The sequence below is a fragment of the Eulemur rufifrons genome, chromosome 17, assembly GCF_041146395.1.
Source record: "Eulemur rufifrons isolate Redbay chromosome 17, OSU_ERuf_1, whole genome shotgun sequence".
Classification (NCBI taxonomy): domain Eukaryota; kingdom Metazoa; phylum Chordata; class Mammalia; order Primates; family Lemuridae; genus Eulemur; species Eulemur rufifrons.
The window spans coordinates 64,506,471-64,523,940 of NC_090999.1; the positions used below are offsets into that span (position 1 = coordinate 64,506,471).

Consider the following 17,470-nt stretch of genomic DNA (forward strand, 5'->3'; position numbering starts at 1 on the left):
ATAAATAATAAAGTACACATTATAATGAGATGTATTGATTAAAAAAATGGCATCTAGTCAAATACCATTCCTTTACACCAAATGCATGTTGTATAATAAAATAAACATTACAATGAAAGATAGAAAAAAATAACCACAGGTATACCTTTGCAATAATATAAGACTTAAATCTTTTCAAATGTTAAAGCAATCATTTTTATTAAGGATAATACCAAATATATAGTCCTCCTATCTATAATAAGGTTTTAAATTAAAACATATTTCAAATATGACTGCACGTGTAGATATAAAGAAGTTAAGTCATATTCCTAAAGTAAATTTCATTGTTTTATTGGGTCTGTGTTTTAGAAGCATATTTACTGGGTGTTATGGAGAAATACTAAGCAACTTCCAGGGGCCACACTAAGAATTGTCAAAATATACCCTACTCTCAACTTTGAATCCAAAGAAATGAAAATTTTGCCACATTATCCAAGTATTTATTAAAATTGTTTTGTTTTATGAAGATCATGTTGGGAGCAGAAAAAGGAAGAACAGACATAGAAGGATTTAAAAAATTGAGAAAATAAGAAGTAAACAACTAAAGATAAAAGATATAAGATATGGAAAGCACTGAAGGTGATACAACATAAGCATAATTGGTGTACCTAAAGAAAAGAACTAAACAAATGGAATGGGAAAAATATCCAAAGATATAATTTAAGAAAACTTTCCAGAAATAATATAAGACTTGAATATACAGAAGGAAAGGACATAGCATTTCCTTAGGAAAACTGACACAGAATGACAAAAAGACCAAGAAACATGATGGTGAAATAATTGATCTTCAAAGATGATGAAAATTCTTTGGCCTTTTAGGTAAAAATATTAAGTAACTCATGGAGGAAAAATAGTCTAACTCTAAAGCTGTCTACAGAAACAATGGAGCTAAGGCTACAACATCTTCTGGGAAACAAAGTATTACCCAATAAGTATATACCCAGTCAAGCTGTCATTCAAGAATAAAGATAAGAGACAAAAAATTTTAAATGTGTAATATTCAAGGAAGAAAACTGCCATGATCTCATCTAGAATAAACTACACAAAAAACTGAACTTCAGCTAACTGAGAGATAAAAGAAGAAACCATGGTAAAAAGATGACAGTGAGAATTGAATCCATTTAAATATGGAACTAAAATTAAAATAACTATGGGAATTATGGTTAAGGAGCAGAATGTAAATGTTTAAAAGCAGAGCAATTGATAAATAATATAATTTAAAAAATTTTTAGACAAGAACTGGGTGAAAAGGTGGAACTTACAGTGGGTACATTAATTTCCTTATCTTCTATGTGAGAGGTCAAAAGATATTTAAGCACAAGCATATTTAAAGTTATAAATGTAAATGATAGAAGAACCAAAATAAATAACATATTCAGTTAAAATTACTAGTACAACGGAGGTAGGTTAGAAAGGAAAGGTGGGAGGAAATTGAAGATACTGATTTTATCATTGCTCATTGTGGGGAGTCAATAGATAAGACCAAAGAAATGTGATGAAGTGTGTTATACTACAAAGTTATAGTTGTATAGGGTAGTCATTAGAAGAACTAACTACAAGAACCAACTATTAATACTTGTGAGGGGAATTTGAGTGGCTAGAGGACATGGGAGGGAACCTTACCTTTTATTATTCATCTCTTTGTTACTTTTGATTTTTACACTACATGTATGGCTTCACTTATGTAAGAGAAATAATTTTTAGAAGTTGAAAGTATCCAGATACCTTCAACATGATTCTCAACGACAAAATACAAAGCTGACCACATTGGTTCCTCCCACCCATGCTCACCTACTAAGGCATTCTTCATTTAAGGTTTCAAAACCTTAGAGCACCTCACAACCTGCAACTGCTTCCCTCTGACCTCATAGCAGACTGCTCTCCACTATGCATGTTTTATTCCTGCCATTCTGGGCTCTTTTTAGTCCCTTAAAAGTCCTTTACATCCTCCTGTCACTAGGCCTTACCTCTGCTATGCAGAGTCCATTAAACAACCAATTTCAGTTCAGTATGGATGAGTAGGGTGCACTGTGGAGTTAATTAATATAGAGTAAATTAGCTTTTCCCATAGAGAGTAATGCTTAAGGTGAGACCTGGAGAATGAATGGAATGTAGCTGGTTGAAGGAGCTACATTCCTGTGTAGAACAGGAGAGCATTAAGCAAGTGTAATGCAAGGGGAAAAGCCTAGAAGCAAGGGAAAGCAAAGACTTTTGAAGAACTGAGCAAAATATGACTAAATCAAATTCAATAGACTACTAAAGAGATGATGCAAGACAAGTAGGCTGGGTTTCATCCTGGTAATGCAATAATGATTTTGAATATGATTTTAAATAATGACTTTATTTGCTATGAATCACATATCATAAAATATAGCAAATTCTATTATATATCTTGGGCTTTTTAAGTTTCTGATCGATATTAGGCATACTATAACCATTTGTTGAATTACTGAACTTTGAACAGCAATGAAGAAATGGTTGTATAATGATCAGGTTATTTCAAAACTTGGAGTTAACCAAATGAAGCCCAGTCAATCCCACCTTTATATTAGCAACTGATAGAGTGCTTTGTTGACAGTGTCCACATTATTTTAAAATGTAGTATATTTTGAAATGTACAGTTCTGGTTTGGGGGAAAAAGGAATAAGTCTGCTGAAGCTGATTTCTCACACTGATACAACTAAGAACACTAGATAAAATAAGTCAAACAAAACTATTCAAGGACTATGAAAAGTAAATAATAGGCAAATTAGGGAGGGAAGTCAAAACTTGAATAAAGACTAATCTACCAAGTAGAAGACGGCAGACCTGAAGCAGCCCGCACATGCTGCTCTCAAGTAGAGGACTGAAAGTTGTAGGTGGATGCCTACCTACAAAGGGCTCTTCTTGGGAAAAACACTATAATTGTGGAGAAGTCATGGAGGACATTCAGAGAGAAGGAGAAGATGACTGGGCGATTCATTCGGCAAGATAGAAGGGAACTTTGGTCCTGTATTGCTCCATTCCCTTCCTCCTCTTTTATACTATCATTGCCATGCATATCAAATCTATGTATGTTTTAAACCCAATGGTACAGTTTAAATCATTGCTTTATGCAATCTTACATCTTTTAAACAAGTTGATAAAAGAGTTAAAATATATTTATTCAGTGTTTTATATTTTCCCACATATTTACCTTTTCTAGTGCTGTTTATTTCTTTCTGTGGACTGTTGTTATTAGGTTATTAAGTATGCAATGTCCAATTTCCTTAAGTACTAAGTTTGACAGTTGATATCTCTGACATTTCACTTTGGCACTTCTTATTTCATTTTTATTGTGAAGGTACATTCTCAGTCTTTTAAACATTTGTTTTGGCTTGTGATTATCTTTCAAATTTTTTTTTAGAGCAATTTTTGTGAAATCATGGATTAAGTCAAAACTTTGTGTTATTTGCAAATATGAGTTCTGTCATGGAACCAATGCACCCCAGACAGCTGGAAATATCACTGAAGTGTTCGGGAATGACGTTGCTAATGAATGCACAGTACCTCAATGGTTTTAGAAGTTCCATTCTGGTGATTCTAATCTTGAAAATGAGCCACGTGGGCGACCTGAGACCAATATGGATAATGATGAGCTGAAAGCTATAGTGGAAGCAAATCCATCTCAACCTACGCGTGAATTAGCAGCAAGGTTTGATGTTACTATTCCAACAATATTGGACCATTTGAAACAAATTGGCAAGGTAAAGAAGCTGGATAGATGGGTTCCCCATGAATTAAAGGAGCATCAGAAAAGTAATAATCTCAAAGCTTGCTTTTCTTTGCTGTCACGACATAGAGAAGAACCATTTCTACACCATATTGTTATGTGTGATGAAAACTGGATTCTTTTTGACAATCACAAGCATTCGGCACAATGATTGGATAAAGATGAAGTGCAGAAACACAGTCCAAAAATGAATATTCATCAAAAAAGGCTAATGGTGTCTGTCTGTTGGTCCAGGGCTGGTCTTATCCACTACACTTTGTAAAACTTGGTCAGTCGATTACAGCAGATGTCTGCTGCAGCCAATTGAATGAGAATGCTTGAGATTAAGCAGCTGAGATTGGTCAATAGAGATAGGCTAGTCCTCTTGCAAGACAACTTTCAACCACATGTCTCACAAACAACACTGCTCAAACTACAGAAGCTACATTTGGAAACTCTCTGTCAGCCATGTATTCACCAGACCTTGCACCAACTGACTACCACTTCTTCAGGCTTTGGGCACTTCTTGCAAGGAAAAATATTCAATTCGCAACAAACTGTAGAAAACGCCTTTGTGATTTTATCACCACTTGCACTCCCGGCTTCTTTGCTGCTGGCATAAACAAGCTACCATTAAGATGGCAAAACTGTGTCAATAGTTTAGACGTATACTTTGATTAATTATATTGCTTCTTGTTTGAGAAATAATAAACTACACTTTTGATTCGAAATCAGACATTTCATATTTAATGACCTGATACTATCTGGTATCCTAGAAGTGAAGGAAGGAAGAAAGGAAGGAAGGAAGGAAGGCAGGCAGGCTGGCTGGCTGAAAGAAAGAAGAAAGAAAGAAAGAGAGAGAGGGAGGGAGGGAGGGAGGAAAAAGAAAGAATTTTCTTTCAGCCTGAAGGGCTTCTTTTAGTATTTCCTGTAAAGCAGATGTGCTAACAACCATTTCTCTTTGTTTATCTGGAAATGGCTTTATTTTGCATTAATTTTTGAGAGATAGTTTTGCTATATATAGAATTCTTAGTTCATAGTTTTCTTCTTTCAGCACATACTTCTTTCAGTGAGTATGTCATTTCACTTCCTTCTGGCCTCTGTTGTTTCTGATGTAAGTCAGCCATAATCATAGTATTGTTTCCCTGTGCATGAAGAGTCACTTTTTAAAGTTTCTGATTTTAAAATTTTCTGCTCCATCACCTGTATCCTAGGTTAATTCTCCATTTACATACACTATCCTTTCTTTATTGTTTACATTTATTATCCTTTGACATTTTTGGAGAGCTTATCAAGTTAGTCCTATAATTTATAATTATCATTTAAATTAGAGATGAGTCCATTTTTCTCTTTATCATATGGTTTTTAATTCAGCATTCAATTATTATTAAAATTGATCGGAAGTTAATAAAGGTTGGTGTATATGAGGAATATTCCAGAGACCAGGCACATACACAGGCCCACAAGTGGGAAAGAGAATAGAACATTCCCAGGACTGAAAGAAGGCCATGATAGTCTGGGGCGTAATAAGTGAGTGAGTGAGGAATGAGGTAAGACTACAGCCACAGGCAGGGGAGCTCATGGAGGAGTTGTAGGCCAGGCTGAGGATTGGAATTTTATTCTAAGTGTTTTTAAAGAATTGTAAAGCAAGAGGGTAACATAATCATATTTTGTCTTGCTGGCACTGGATAGGAGGGGGGTAGGTGGATGAACAGAGGCTAGTTAGCAGCTATAAGGGTTCCTTAGACTAAGGTGGTGAAAAAGAAAACAGAAGTGGAATGGTTTGAGAGAGAAAACTAAATAGATATGTGATGGACTGGAAACGGGGAACATGGATGAAAGAATTTCAGTGAAACACTCAGGTTTCTGGCTTATTCAACCAGATGAGTGATGATTTGTTTCACAAAGTTGGGAGCCACTGAAGGAGAACCCTGTAGTACATACACTACAGTATTTGGGCTTTTCATGACTGTATCTCCTTTAGTCAGGATAGATAGATAAATGTTAATTATGTAGAAAAAATTCTATTTTAAGTAAATTGTAGTTGTTTTAATTTTATTTTGAGTGCTTAGAAGATGAATTGTCAGCTTCTAATTTTTCCTCTTCATTTACTTTATGCATGTGTATATACATTAATAAATACTTTTATATATTATATACAATATATGTGTATATACATGTATATAAGAGAGAGAGAGTGTGTCACGTACCTCATAATGACGTCTCAGTCAACAACAGACTGCGTATACGACAGTGGCCCCATAAAATTATAATAGTGTATTTTTACTGTACCTTTCTATGTTTACCTGTGTTTAGACGCACAGATACTTATTGTGTTAAAATTGCCTACAGTATGCAGTACAATCACATGCTGTACACATTTGTAGCCTAGGAACAATAGGCTACACCATATAACCTAGTAGACTATACACCACCCAGATTTGTATAAGTATACTCTATGATGTTTGCATAAGAAAATCGTCTATGAATTTCTTAGAATATATCCTTGTTGTCCTTAAGTGACAAGTGACTGTATGCGTGTGTGTGTATATACGTTTAAAGATTGAATAGGTTTATTACATACAGAAAAATATGATATAGAAGTCTTGTCCTCTATTATAATAATAAATAAGACTATAATGGCCTATTCATTTTTGACAAATTACTAAATAAATAAATGCTATTCAAATTGCCACATGTTGCCTTATATATAAAGATGTCAAGTCATATAATTTAACAGATATTTGTAATCATATTTTTCATGTATTTATTTTTTAAAAAACATTAATAATGCTTTTTTACATACTAAAATTGATCTTGTTTTATATTATCCTGGAAAATAAATTTTTTATAGATGCAGATATGTAGTATTTCCTTCTAAACTCAGTAGCTTCACCATCATCTGCTGAGGAAAGCTAGAGAATTCTATTAATTAGGGAGTAATGTACTAATCATGAAAAATGACTGAGCATCTTAATTGTGCCTCTTATAAATAAAGCACCTAAATTCCTACAAATATTTTCTCCCCAGGTGAGTTTTAGTATGACAAGCTGCTAAAAACTGGAGGTAGATTTTTACATCTTAGTATTTGTAATTTAATAAGACTTTAGTGGATGATTTACAGCAGCTTTTTCTCATTGACTTGGGGGTTGTGGTTCTTTTAAAAACCAAAGCGTCAAAACAGTTTTTTCAAGAACTCGATGGTGAACCATATTGAATATCTTATGTCTTATTTCCTGTAGCATCAGTGTATTTTTATTCTAAATGCTTCCTCTCATACATTCATTCAACACGTATTTCTTCTCCACCACCACCAAGCCTGATGTCTCACCAGGCACTTGGGAGACAATGTGAGAAAGGCACGGTTCCCAACTCCATGGAACTACTTGCAATTGCATTTTTCATACAGACTTAAAATTACCCACCAGCTCACTAAGCTTGGCCCAAGTTTTTCTTGTGTCCAAACATAAATCTTAGGAAATTAGGGCATGTATTGAATCTCATTTAGCATGGTATTCAGAATAAGACTTGTCCTGTTCTTTAAAAAGTAGGTCTACTATTTATTTAGAATTACAAAACCAACCTGATAAATTCTAAAAAGCAACCTTTCCCCACAACCCCTGTTTTTATCAGTGAGCTCTGAAAGTACCATCTTACTTTCTTCCAGCATTTCTTAAAGAACACATTCCTCTTAAAAGAATGCCGTTTTGAAAGAATGTCTAGGAGTTTGCCCATGTATGCTGAAAAATGTTATACAGATTTTTCATATAACAAATAAAATGTTTGGCCCAATTAACATATGATATGTTCTTAGCCTATTCAGTTGTCCCTCAGTATCCATGGAGGGTTGGTTCCAGAACTCTCTCAGATACCAAAATACGTGGATACTCAAGTCCCGTATGTAAAATAATGTAGTATTTGTCTATAACCTACACACATCTTCCCACACACCTTAAGTCATCTCTAGATTTCTTATGGTACCAAGTACAATGTAAATGCTATTTAAAGAGTTTATATATATTGTTTAGGGAATAATGAAAAGAAAACAGTTTGTACACGTTCAGGACAGATGCAACCATCCATGTTTTTTTCTGAATATTTTCGATCCAAGATTGAATCCACAGATGCAAAATCCATGGATACCGAGGGCTGACTGTAATTCAATGGTTATGCTACCTCAGTTATCTATATAAAATGACTAAAGCCAAATTTTGGTCCACATATAAAAATGTTCATATGAACATTCATATGTATTTTATATTTTTCACAATTCAGTGCACCCATGGAGGAATATTCCATGTTTATGGCTTGGAAGACTTAGTATTATGAACATATCAATTATCTCCAAATTCATTTATAGATATAATGCAAACTGAATGACATTTTCAGCAGCCCTCCACCTTTTAAAATATATTGATAGCTAATTTAAAACAGCTTCATGACTCTGGGGTAGAAAAAGATTTATTTAAAAGGGCAAAAGAACCACTATCTAGAAAGGAAAATTATTTTATAACTCTTTACTACATTGACATTAAAAACTTCTATTTACCAAAAGACATCATTAAGAAAGTGAAAAGGCAAGCCAAGGAATAGGAGAAGACATTTGCAATAAAGGGTTTATATCCCTGTGTCTATCCATCTATCCATTATCCATCCATCCTTTTTTCTGTATTTTTTCATGCAAATAAATAAAGACAAAAAACAATAGAAAAATAGGCAGGAGGCTCAAAGGCATTTGCCAAAGAGGCAATCTAAATGCTTAATACATATATAGAAAAATATTTAGCATCATCTATAATTACATATCAGAATGGAAAAAAACATATTTGTACTGGTGGGGACATGATTCAGTGAGAAATTCTGTACATTTCTGGCAGACTTGCAAACAAGTACAACTTTGGAAAAATAGCTTGACACAATGTAAAGCTGAACATACACATACCCTATGATCCAGAAGTTTTACATACTTCCATGTATATGAAACACAAGTTGCCCACACAAACACCAAGATTTATTTACATGGATGTTCCCAGCAGCAGTGCTCATAATAACTAGTAACTAGAAACAATCCAAATATTCATCAACAGTGTAATGAATAAATTGGATGTAGTCATAAAATGGAATACTATACAGCAATAAAAATGTACTACTTCAGTAACATTCAACTGTATGGATGAATCTCACAAACTGAGCAAGAGAAACTAGAATGAAAAGAAAATACATAATATTTAGTTCATGTAAAGTTTCAGAAAGAACAAATCTATAAAGAAAACACAAAAATATCAATTTTTGGCAAGGATATGGAGAAATTGGAATGCTTGTGCACTGCTGATAGGAATATAAAATGTACAGCTATTGTGGAAAACAATATGGTAGTTCCCCCCCAAATTAAGCATATAATCTAGCAATTCTACTTCTAGATATATACCCCAAAGGACTGAAAACACAGACAGAAACAGATTTTTGTATACCCATGTTCACAGCAATATTATTCATAATAGATAAAGGGTAGAAGCAACCCAAGTTACAAGTTGTACATTGATGGATACATAGATAAACAAAATGTAGTACATACATAGAGTGGAATATTGCTTGGCCTTCAAAAGGAAGGAAATTCTGACACATGCTATGACATGTATGTACCTTGAAGATATCATGCTAAGTGAAATAAGACAGTCACAGAGGGATAGATACTGTATGATTTCCCTTTATATGAGGTAATGAGTGGTCAAATTCATAGTGACAGAAAATAGAACGGTGGTTGCCAGGGGCTGTTAATGGGTACAGAGTTTCAGTTTGAGAAGATGAGAAATTCTGGAGACGGATCATGGTAATGGCTGTATAACAAGGGGAATGTATTTAATGTCAATGAAATGCACCCTTAAAAATGGTTAAATGGCACATTTTATGCTATGTCCATTTTACCACCACCACAACAAAAAAAAACCTGGACTATAGTATTAGAAGTAAAGATAGTGGTTATCTCTCATGAGAAGGGAGAGGATGGTGTTTGGAAGAAAGCGGGGTGAGGATGGAGAACTTCAAGCGTGCTGGCAATATTCTATTCCTGGGCATAAGTTATCAGGGGTAGTTAAATGAATGTTTGCTTTATGATACTTTATGAAGCTTCACATTTATGTTTTGTGTCATCATCTGTTACACTTAACAATAAAACCTTTTAAAATAACATGTGCTACATGCACTCTCACAGAAAGTATCCATGTCATGTGTCATTATACCATGTATTTTGCCAGCAGTCTGTGTGAAAAGGATGTGGGCTTGGGTTCAACTGCCAGCCTTGGACTTGAATCTCAGCTTGGCCATGTCCAAACTGTGTGACCTTGAAAATTCTTTCTTTGAATTGATTTTTTCACCTTTATAATTGAGAATATGACAAGTGTTTTATAGAATAATTTTAAAGATTAAAAGTCTATGTCAAAATATACAGCATATTGCCAGGAAAATAACAAGTGCTCTAAATATATTTTCTTCCTTTTAGAAAATAAATTTCTTCAAATTTTTTAATGTGTTATTCATTGGGTAGTTGAGAATATTCTTGTGTAGAAACCAGCCCCCAAATACAGATCAAGTTGAAACTGCCCCAAATTATTTGAGAAAAGTTGTAGTTCATTCTCTAATCTTAATTGATCAAATTAGAAAACAAGCAGACTGAATTTATAATTGCCGTGAGGGTATAAAGTTATGTCAAACACTATATTTTTAAAATGCAAAAAAGACAATAACTTCATGAAACAACAATTAGTCAAGTATTTTTAAAGAGCTATTTATCAGAATAATGAAAGAGAAAATTTACCTTTTAAGAATTGCTTCTACTTAACATTTTTAAAGATTCCCTTTGTATCCAAAAGACAATGAGACAGTCTTTGGTTTTCTACATACCATTTACAGAGGTTTAACTGTATATCATATAAATGCTTCCAGTTTTATCCAAATCTACTGTTAAATTATCCATGTAATTATCTCGGTAGAAATTACTATACCTTTTTATTGTTAATTTCATTAACACTTTAGTGGAAAGAGTCTGTATATATTTAAATGTGGTTCTCAGAGTTTTTGTTATGAGAAAGCGAACATGTCTATATTATTTTGGGGGGTGGGGGTATATAATTACTAAGTTAACATATAAAGTAAAATTATTAGTCACTAGCTATATAGATAAAAAATAAATACCCATTAAACTTACTTTAAGGCATACTTTCCAATGATTCCAATAACAACATATTTTTATACATATTTTCATTAAAATATTCTACCTGAAATTAAGACTATGAAGTGACAGCTCTTTCTTCTAGTCTTTGCCAACAAGAGAATAGTTGCTAAAAGTTATGCATTGACATATAGCAAAAAGCAGGGTATGGTATTCTTGAGGATGGTCTAGACAAACATTTTGAGACTAATATAAGTACAGACTACTGTATGAAAATGAAAATTTCAAATATACGTTTCTTAAATTTTTAACCTTTATCATTATAATTTCTAGTCTATCACATAGTGTTATCTGCTGTTCTTTATCCAACTTTTTCAGTTAAACAGGACTACAGAAATAGAATTTTAGTAATTTAGCAAATTCTCAGTATACAATTTTCATCCTTCCCATTCCCTTTTTGTTGCATTCATATGTTGCTATTGATACTCTAATTGTTTTCAAATCAACCCAAGTAGTTATTGAGGGTTTCCTCTGTGTAAATATATCAACTTGATGCCTCCCTACCAACAATTCCCAGGAGAATATTGGGTGTACATAAGATTATAGAATTAACAGAGTTTGCTCAACTTTATTTAGCTACCATGAAATGGGCCACAAATTATTAAATAGCTTCTTATTAATTTCTAGCTGTAAAAACCCTTCTCTCCCCAATTCCTTTAAAGTAGTGCTTCAATATCAACCTAAGGTCAATACAGAGTAGTAATCAGAGTAATTTTATGAAATTTATTTTATATACTCTAATAATATTTTGGCAGAACAGAGATTGATAAGGAATGGAAATGAAAGTATGACTACTTCCTTAAGGATATAAATTGTGATTTGTCTCCTTTTTGATGCTCCAGAGTCTATTTAGTCTAAATATGTATTAGTATTTTTTCCAAGGGACAAAGAAACAACACAAAAAACAAGAAAAAAATGACTTACTTTATTCAGTCTTTTGTAATCAGAATTGGCTATAAAGACAAACATTTAATTCAGGTAATAAATTTCATAAGGGACATTGTAAAGTCCTGTTATTTTGAAGAATGTTCCTGTCTTCTTCGATATTAAAACATGAAAAAATAAAATGAGACCCTGCCATACAGTGTATAAAAATATGGTTTGTAAGTTTTTTTTATGAACAAGCATGTGCCTTACAATTTTTTGTACACTATCTTTTCCTATACTTGTGTCATATGTCTAGACTTAACAAATAGATGCTTTGGAATATCATTGCCTTTGGATATTTAATGTTCACTTATATATGTTTAAGAGATAACATCTCACTTCAATTTTATTAGGGTGTTTTAATTCTATTGTCTAGTTGGTATTTATTGTATATTGCTTAAAATATCTAGACATTAAATAGGGTTTAGGTATATTTTTTATATGGGAACTCTCATAACATTATTTGTTGGGATGGCATTTAAATGGCAGGTAAAAACTAATAACCTTAACTCAATGCTTCTTAAATTTTTTAATATGCATAGGAATCACTTGAGTATCTTGCTGGAATGCAGATTTTCATTCAGTAGGTCTTGGATGGGGCCCACAATTCTGCATTTCCAATGGAAGAAGCTTTGAGGGGCAAGGTCCTAGAGAACCCACACAATTTATAATTGCACCATGCTTAATTCTATTTCCTCTTGTTGATGAGTACCAACATACCATTCAATGGTTTAAAATTGACAAAATGAAACTGCAGTGAGAAAAAATAGATAAATCATTTGGTCTTATGTATTAGCTTCCATGAATGCAAAAGGCAAAAATACAAGTTACTGCAGGAGTTACAGTAGTAGATCTGGAACTGTCAGACTTATTTAAGGCCATCACATTATTTTACTAGATTTCATTGAAACTTTCCATAAAACATAAACTACATTTTCATTTGAAAACTTATTGTCACTTTGTTACAATACTCCAGACAAAACCACACAAACTTAAGGTTGACCATGACTTCTTTAGTGATGTACCATTTTTTAAAAAATAAACAAAAATTTTGATTCCTCAGAGAGCTCAAAGGAAAGAGAAATACAAAGAGCCACACGGTTAACTTGAAGTAGAGAATTTCTTTTAGTTAAAAAAATGTACATTACAACATCATCCTTCCATCAAAACATATCCACAGACATTTCCTTATGAATGTAATTTTTCTGAGTGGTACAACTCAAGCTAGCACACATGCTAAAAGTGGGTTTTCCCTACATCGGCTCGGACAGAGACAAATCCCATCCTCCAACCTTTCATGTAGTACAGGAGAGTAAGTTTTCAAAATAAAGGAGAGTAAATAAGCATTAGAAAAAAATAATAGAAGAAATCAAGACACTACTAAAAATTTTTATGGAAGAAAATAATGCTGAATCTGATTATTTTTCAAGAAATTTGGATTTTATGAAATAAACAATATTTCATAGAAGGTTTGTAGAAAATTAAACACCTCAAAATTACACCTTAAAGAAAAAGAGTTGGGATTTTGCTGCATGAAAATATTTATGGATGGGTCTAGTTTGACAATTTAGCCTGTCGGATGTGACTTTCACAGTCTGTTGGCAGTTTGTAGGCAAGCCATCACACCTGTGACTCTGTGGTTGATTAATGAGTCTTTCAGCTCATTGCTACCATGTGAAGAAGGGCTACGGCCTCTCTGAGCTTCACTGGTTTATTCCCCTTAACCTGCAGTCCTGCCAAGGTATCTTCCAGAAGAAAATCACACCTGGCTAATGAAAACCTCAATATGTCATTTTCTAGACAAGTCAAAAAGCATGTAAAACTAGACAAAAGATGTATTCAAGCAACATGAATGTAGTTTTGTCATAACCTGCCAATCCAATGAGCAACATTAAAAAAAAAAGGCTTTCCTCAATGACATGTTTCATAGTGCCAACTTTTAGGGTGGTAATTCTGAATTCTCTGCGTTGTAAGAGGACTTCGGCAATGCCCGTTCTTTTGCCATATATAATACCTATTTTCATCAGAACTAGGAAGGTCCTAGTTCATGATGAGATAGTCACTTAGCTTTAATTATCTATAAAGTGTTAATCCAACTGGGGGATTTTTAAGCCTTGTTTCAAGTTCTTCACCTTTAGTTGGTCCACTTGAAGTGTGGCTAGTTACATTCTAATAACTTTTTCTTGAATGCAAGGCACCACTGCAAATGTCTTTTCCCCAGTGCTGCTCTGGAGACTGAAAAACTTTTTAAAACTTAAGCACTTAATTCCCTCCCTGGCCTCTTAAAATAAAGAGTGAACTAGAGAAGGTGAGAAGGGAGAGACAGAGAACTGAAAGAGAGGAACTGGAAGTCTCCTGCTAAAACAGTCTAGTACAGGACAACGTGGTAGGAAATTAAGGAACCATGGAAAATAGGAATCTCTTTCCCTGCAGGGCCTTATACTTTAGCTACATTTCTGAAATGTTTCCAAAATATCAGTAACATTTAAATAAATACTAAAATTAATTTTAAAGGTAAATACCTATTATTCTTTACTCTGGCTTTAGGACAGCATTGCCTTCCACTGGCTATGTATATAGTACAAAGTTTAGCTATATTTTAATGGCAGAGAGAATCACAACACTGAGTACTATCAATAAATAAGTAACAAAGAACCAAAAATTTTGATTCTAGCAGTTTTCATTTTCTGATTCATGATATTAAGACAACTTTTGTATCATTGTATGCATTACCATTGAGCAGTCCCCTGAATTGGAAGGGTACTTGCATGATATGCTGGTGCATCTATTCAGATTTCTACCACATATTTTTAGTCATCTGAAATTGAAATTGACTGAATAAAGAGTGAATACTATTTTTATATGCTTACCAAGACTATTAAAAGAAATGTTTTTCTTTATCATGCCATAAACTAAGGATAATTCTTTATCATCACTATCATCGCTATTTTTCCAATTTCCTATTTGATGTCTGTACTACAAATTATGAAATGAAAAATACTTAGTAATTTACTAATGTTAATTTGTATTCTGTGATATTTATTTGGAAGGATTGATTTTAGCTGATAAAAACATTGATGCCTTCAAGATTTAACTGAACAATGTCAGCAATGACTATTTAAGCATAATCAAAGTGTTCAATCATTTCAACAACTTTCAGATTGTTATATCAATGATTTCAATCTAGGCTGCAAATCTGAATCATACGCGAAATTTTTTAAAAGTAACAATGATTGTTGCTCCACCCCAGAGATTCTGATTTAATTGGTCAGCGGGAGGCCTGAACATTTTTTTTTAAACATTCTTCCCAAATTATTCTAATCTGCAACCAAGGTTAAATATCATTGGTTTACATAATTATCCTCATGCTTATTTTGCTGGCCTAAAAGAATAAAATTATTAATCCTACAGCCAAGAGTGATATCACAAATTAAGTTGGAAAATGAAACAACCAGTCTTTGGAATTCTTAGATCTATTACTATGGTTTATAAGAAACTATGTTAGACTATGAGTCAGAAACCCTGGGTTTGAGTCATTGCTCAACTAACTATTAGCTCTGATTTCAGTAAGTCCCACAAGACAAAGATTTTCTAAACCATAAAATGAGAAAATTAAGATTTCTTCCAGCTTTAAAAGCAAGTTCTCAATTTGCAAGAGGGCAGAGTGCAGTTCTTAAATATAAGCAGAGTACTTATTTGATCCCATATACTAATGGTGTGATATAAACCAGCGTCAGCAAATGTGTAGCACTTAAGCCACCATTCTCCTCTCCTGTCTGTGGCAGACATTGCTAATTAATCACAGCACTACAGAAAAATCACTACTGTCCTGGAGTTTGCACTCAAGATAAAACTTTTTTTTTATTTGGAAGTTACGTGCTTATTAGCTGTTCTATTTAAAGAGATGATGTAACAGAGTAGTCAGAAGGGGACTAAAAATGTTCAGAGAATAAAAAATTATTAGCACAGTTCAGGAACAAGAACACCATGATCACAACATGTGAATCCCGTCCAAATGGCAGGCACAGCCCCATAGAAGAAGGGTCTATCCCTACTAACCAAACAAACTTTTGACCATAATCTAGCCTCTGGTGTCAATTCAACTTGAGGGAGAGAATTACCAGATCTACATGAAGTTGTATTTGTGACTGTAAATTAGTAAAATAGAACTCTGGTTTTACAATAGCCTTGTGAGTTTGGTTAGCGTGAGTGAATATTCCCATATAAAGACAAATTGCCAGACTTTCAAAGCTGAGGACCAGAAATCCCAATAAAATCATGTCCTGCCCAAGAGGTCAGCTAGCAAGGAGGCATTCAGTGAAGAAAACACTTGCAAATATAATTAAAATAACTCAAATAGTTTTACCTAAAATATTTTCTTATATAAACTAAGAAAAAGAAAGGTTTTTAAAAAACAGTGCCAAAACCTTTTCATTTTTACAGGCTTTTTCATATTTAAAATGATAAAATTTACATAAATGTTGTAATGATACAATTAGGGCAGGAGAGTCGGTGCTTTTTGAGGGCAGGGCTCCCATTTCGTGCAGTCCTAGATGCCATCTCATGCTAAATCCTGTACCAACAGACAGATTAGTCACACCATCTGCTGCCTCCAGGGAGATAAATTGCACATTTCAAAGTATGGCAACTTTCCATTATAGCATAATGAAGAAAATGAAAAACATATTAGCAAACTGAACACTTTGGGGAAATTTCATTTTCAAATTGTGTGCTGTTTTGCTTTGAAAGAAGTAAAATTATTAAATAAAATGTGTGAGAGGAAGCAAATATTCTTCCTTGTAGCAAAATTACGGATGCTTTTACTTTGTGAAAAATAACATTATTTCCAACGAATGCATTAAAATCACACATATAATCCACATTTTCAGAGTTGTTATGAACAAGCATCTATATGTACAGACTTTTGCTGAAATCAAATTTCAGTCCTAAAATCCTTGTTAGATTATGAACTAAAAGAGAAAAAATGAACAATTAATTAACAAATAATTCCACTTAGTTTCTTCTTCAGAAACCCCTTGGGGTCTATAAATTTAATCTGAGGCCATCTCAGACCAGCCCATTCAGAGCAACAAATATATAAACACACCGACTTGGAAGGATCACTACCTCTCTCAGGCATTCTTACTGCTGTCATAACTCTTACCATTCAGAGACAAACTTAAGCACTGAAGAACAGATTGCGAAACTCTAGAACAACTGCAAGAACACTGAGATATTAAGAGCAAGACAAATCAGGTACACTTCTCCTGCTTGACCAAGGCCAGTATTAAGCTAGTGCATTGTGTCTGAAGAGCTGTCAATCACATACCAGGAGCACCCTCATGAAGGTACATCCCATCCAAGTTGTGTAAATATAAGGCAAGTAGAATTTTAGTGACAGACTATGAGGCCAATTGATCTGTGAATTACATAGGCCCTGCAATTGCTTACAGGGTCACATGAGGCCAAGGATTAGAAAGAAAGAATCTGTAACTTTTTCAATATTCTCCAGCTATAGGCCTAAATAGGGCAGTTACCCCCTCCTA

At 33.6% G+C, this 17,470-nt stretch overlaps 1 protein-coding gene across 3 annotated transcripts in view; it reads right to left on the reverse strand.

Moving 5' to 3' along the window:
- Window positions 1–17,470, reverse strand: part of KIAA0825 (KIAA0825 ortholog) — a 368,374-nt gene that overhangs the window by 147,472 nt on the left and 203,432 nt on the right. The window contains exon 21 of one of the 3 annotated variants that reach the window (XM_069492482.1): window positions 12,093–12,571. The exons of the other annotated variants lie outside the window; for them this stretch is intronic. Coding sequence (XP_069348583.1) covers window positions 12,505–12,571 — 67 coding nt within the window. The 3' untranslated portion in view covers window positions 12,093–12,504. Of the gene's footprint in view, window positions 1–12,092; window positions 12,572–17,470 lie in introns of those variants that run through there. 3 annotated transcript variants of the gene reach the window in all.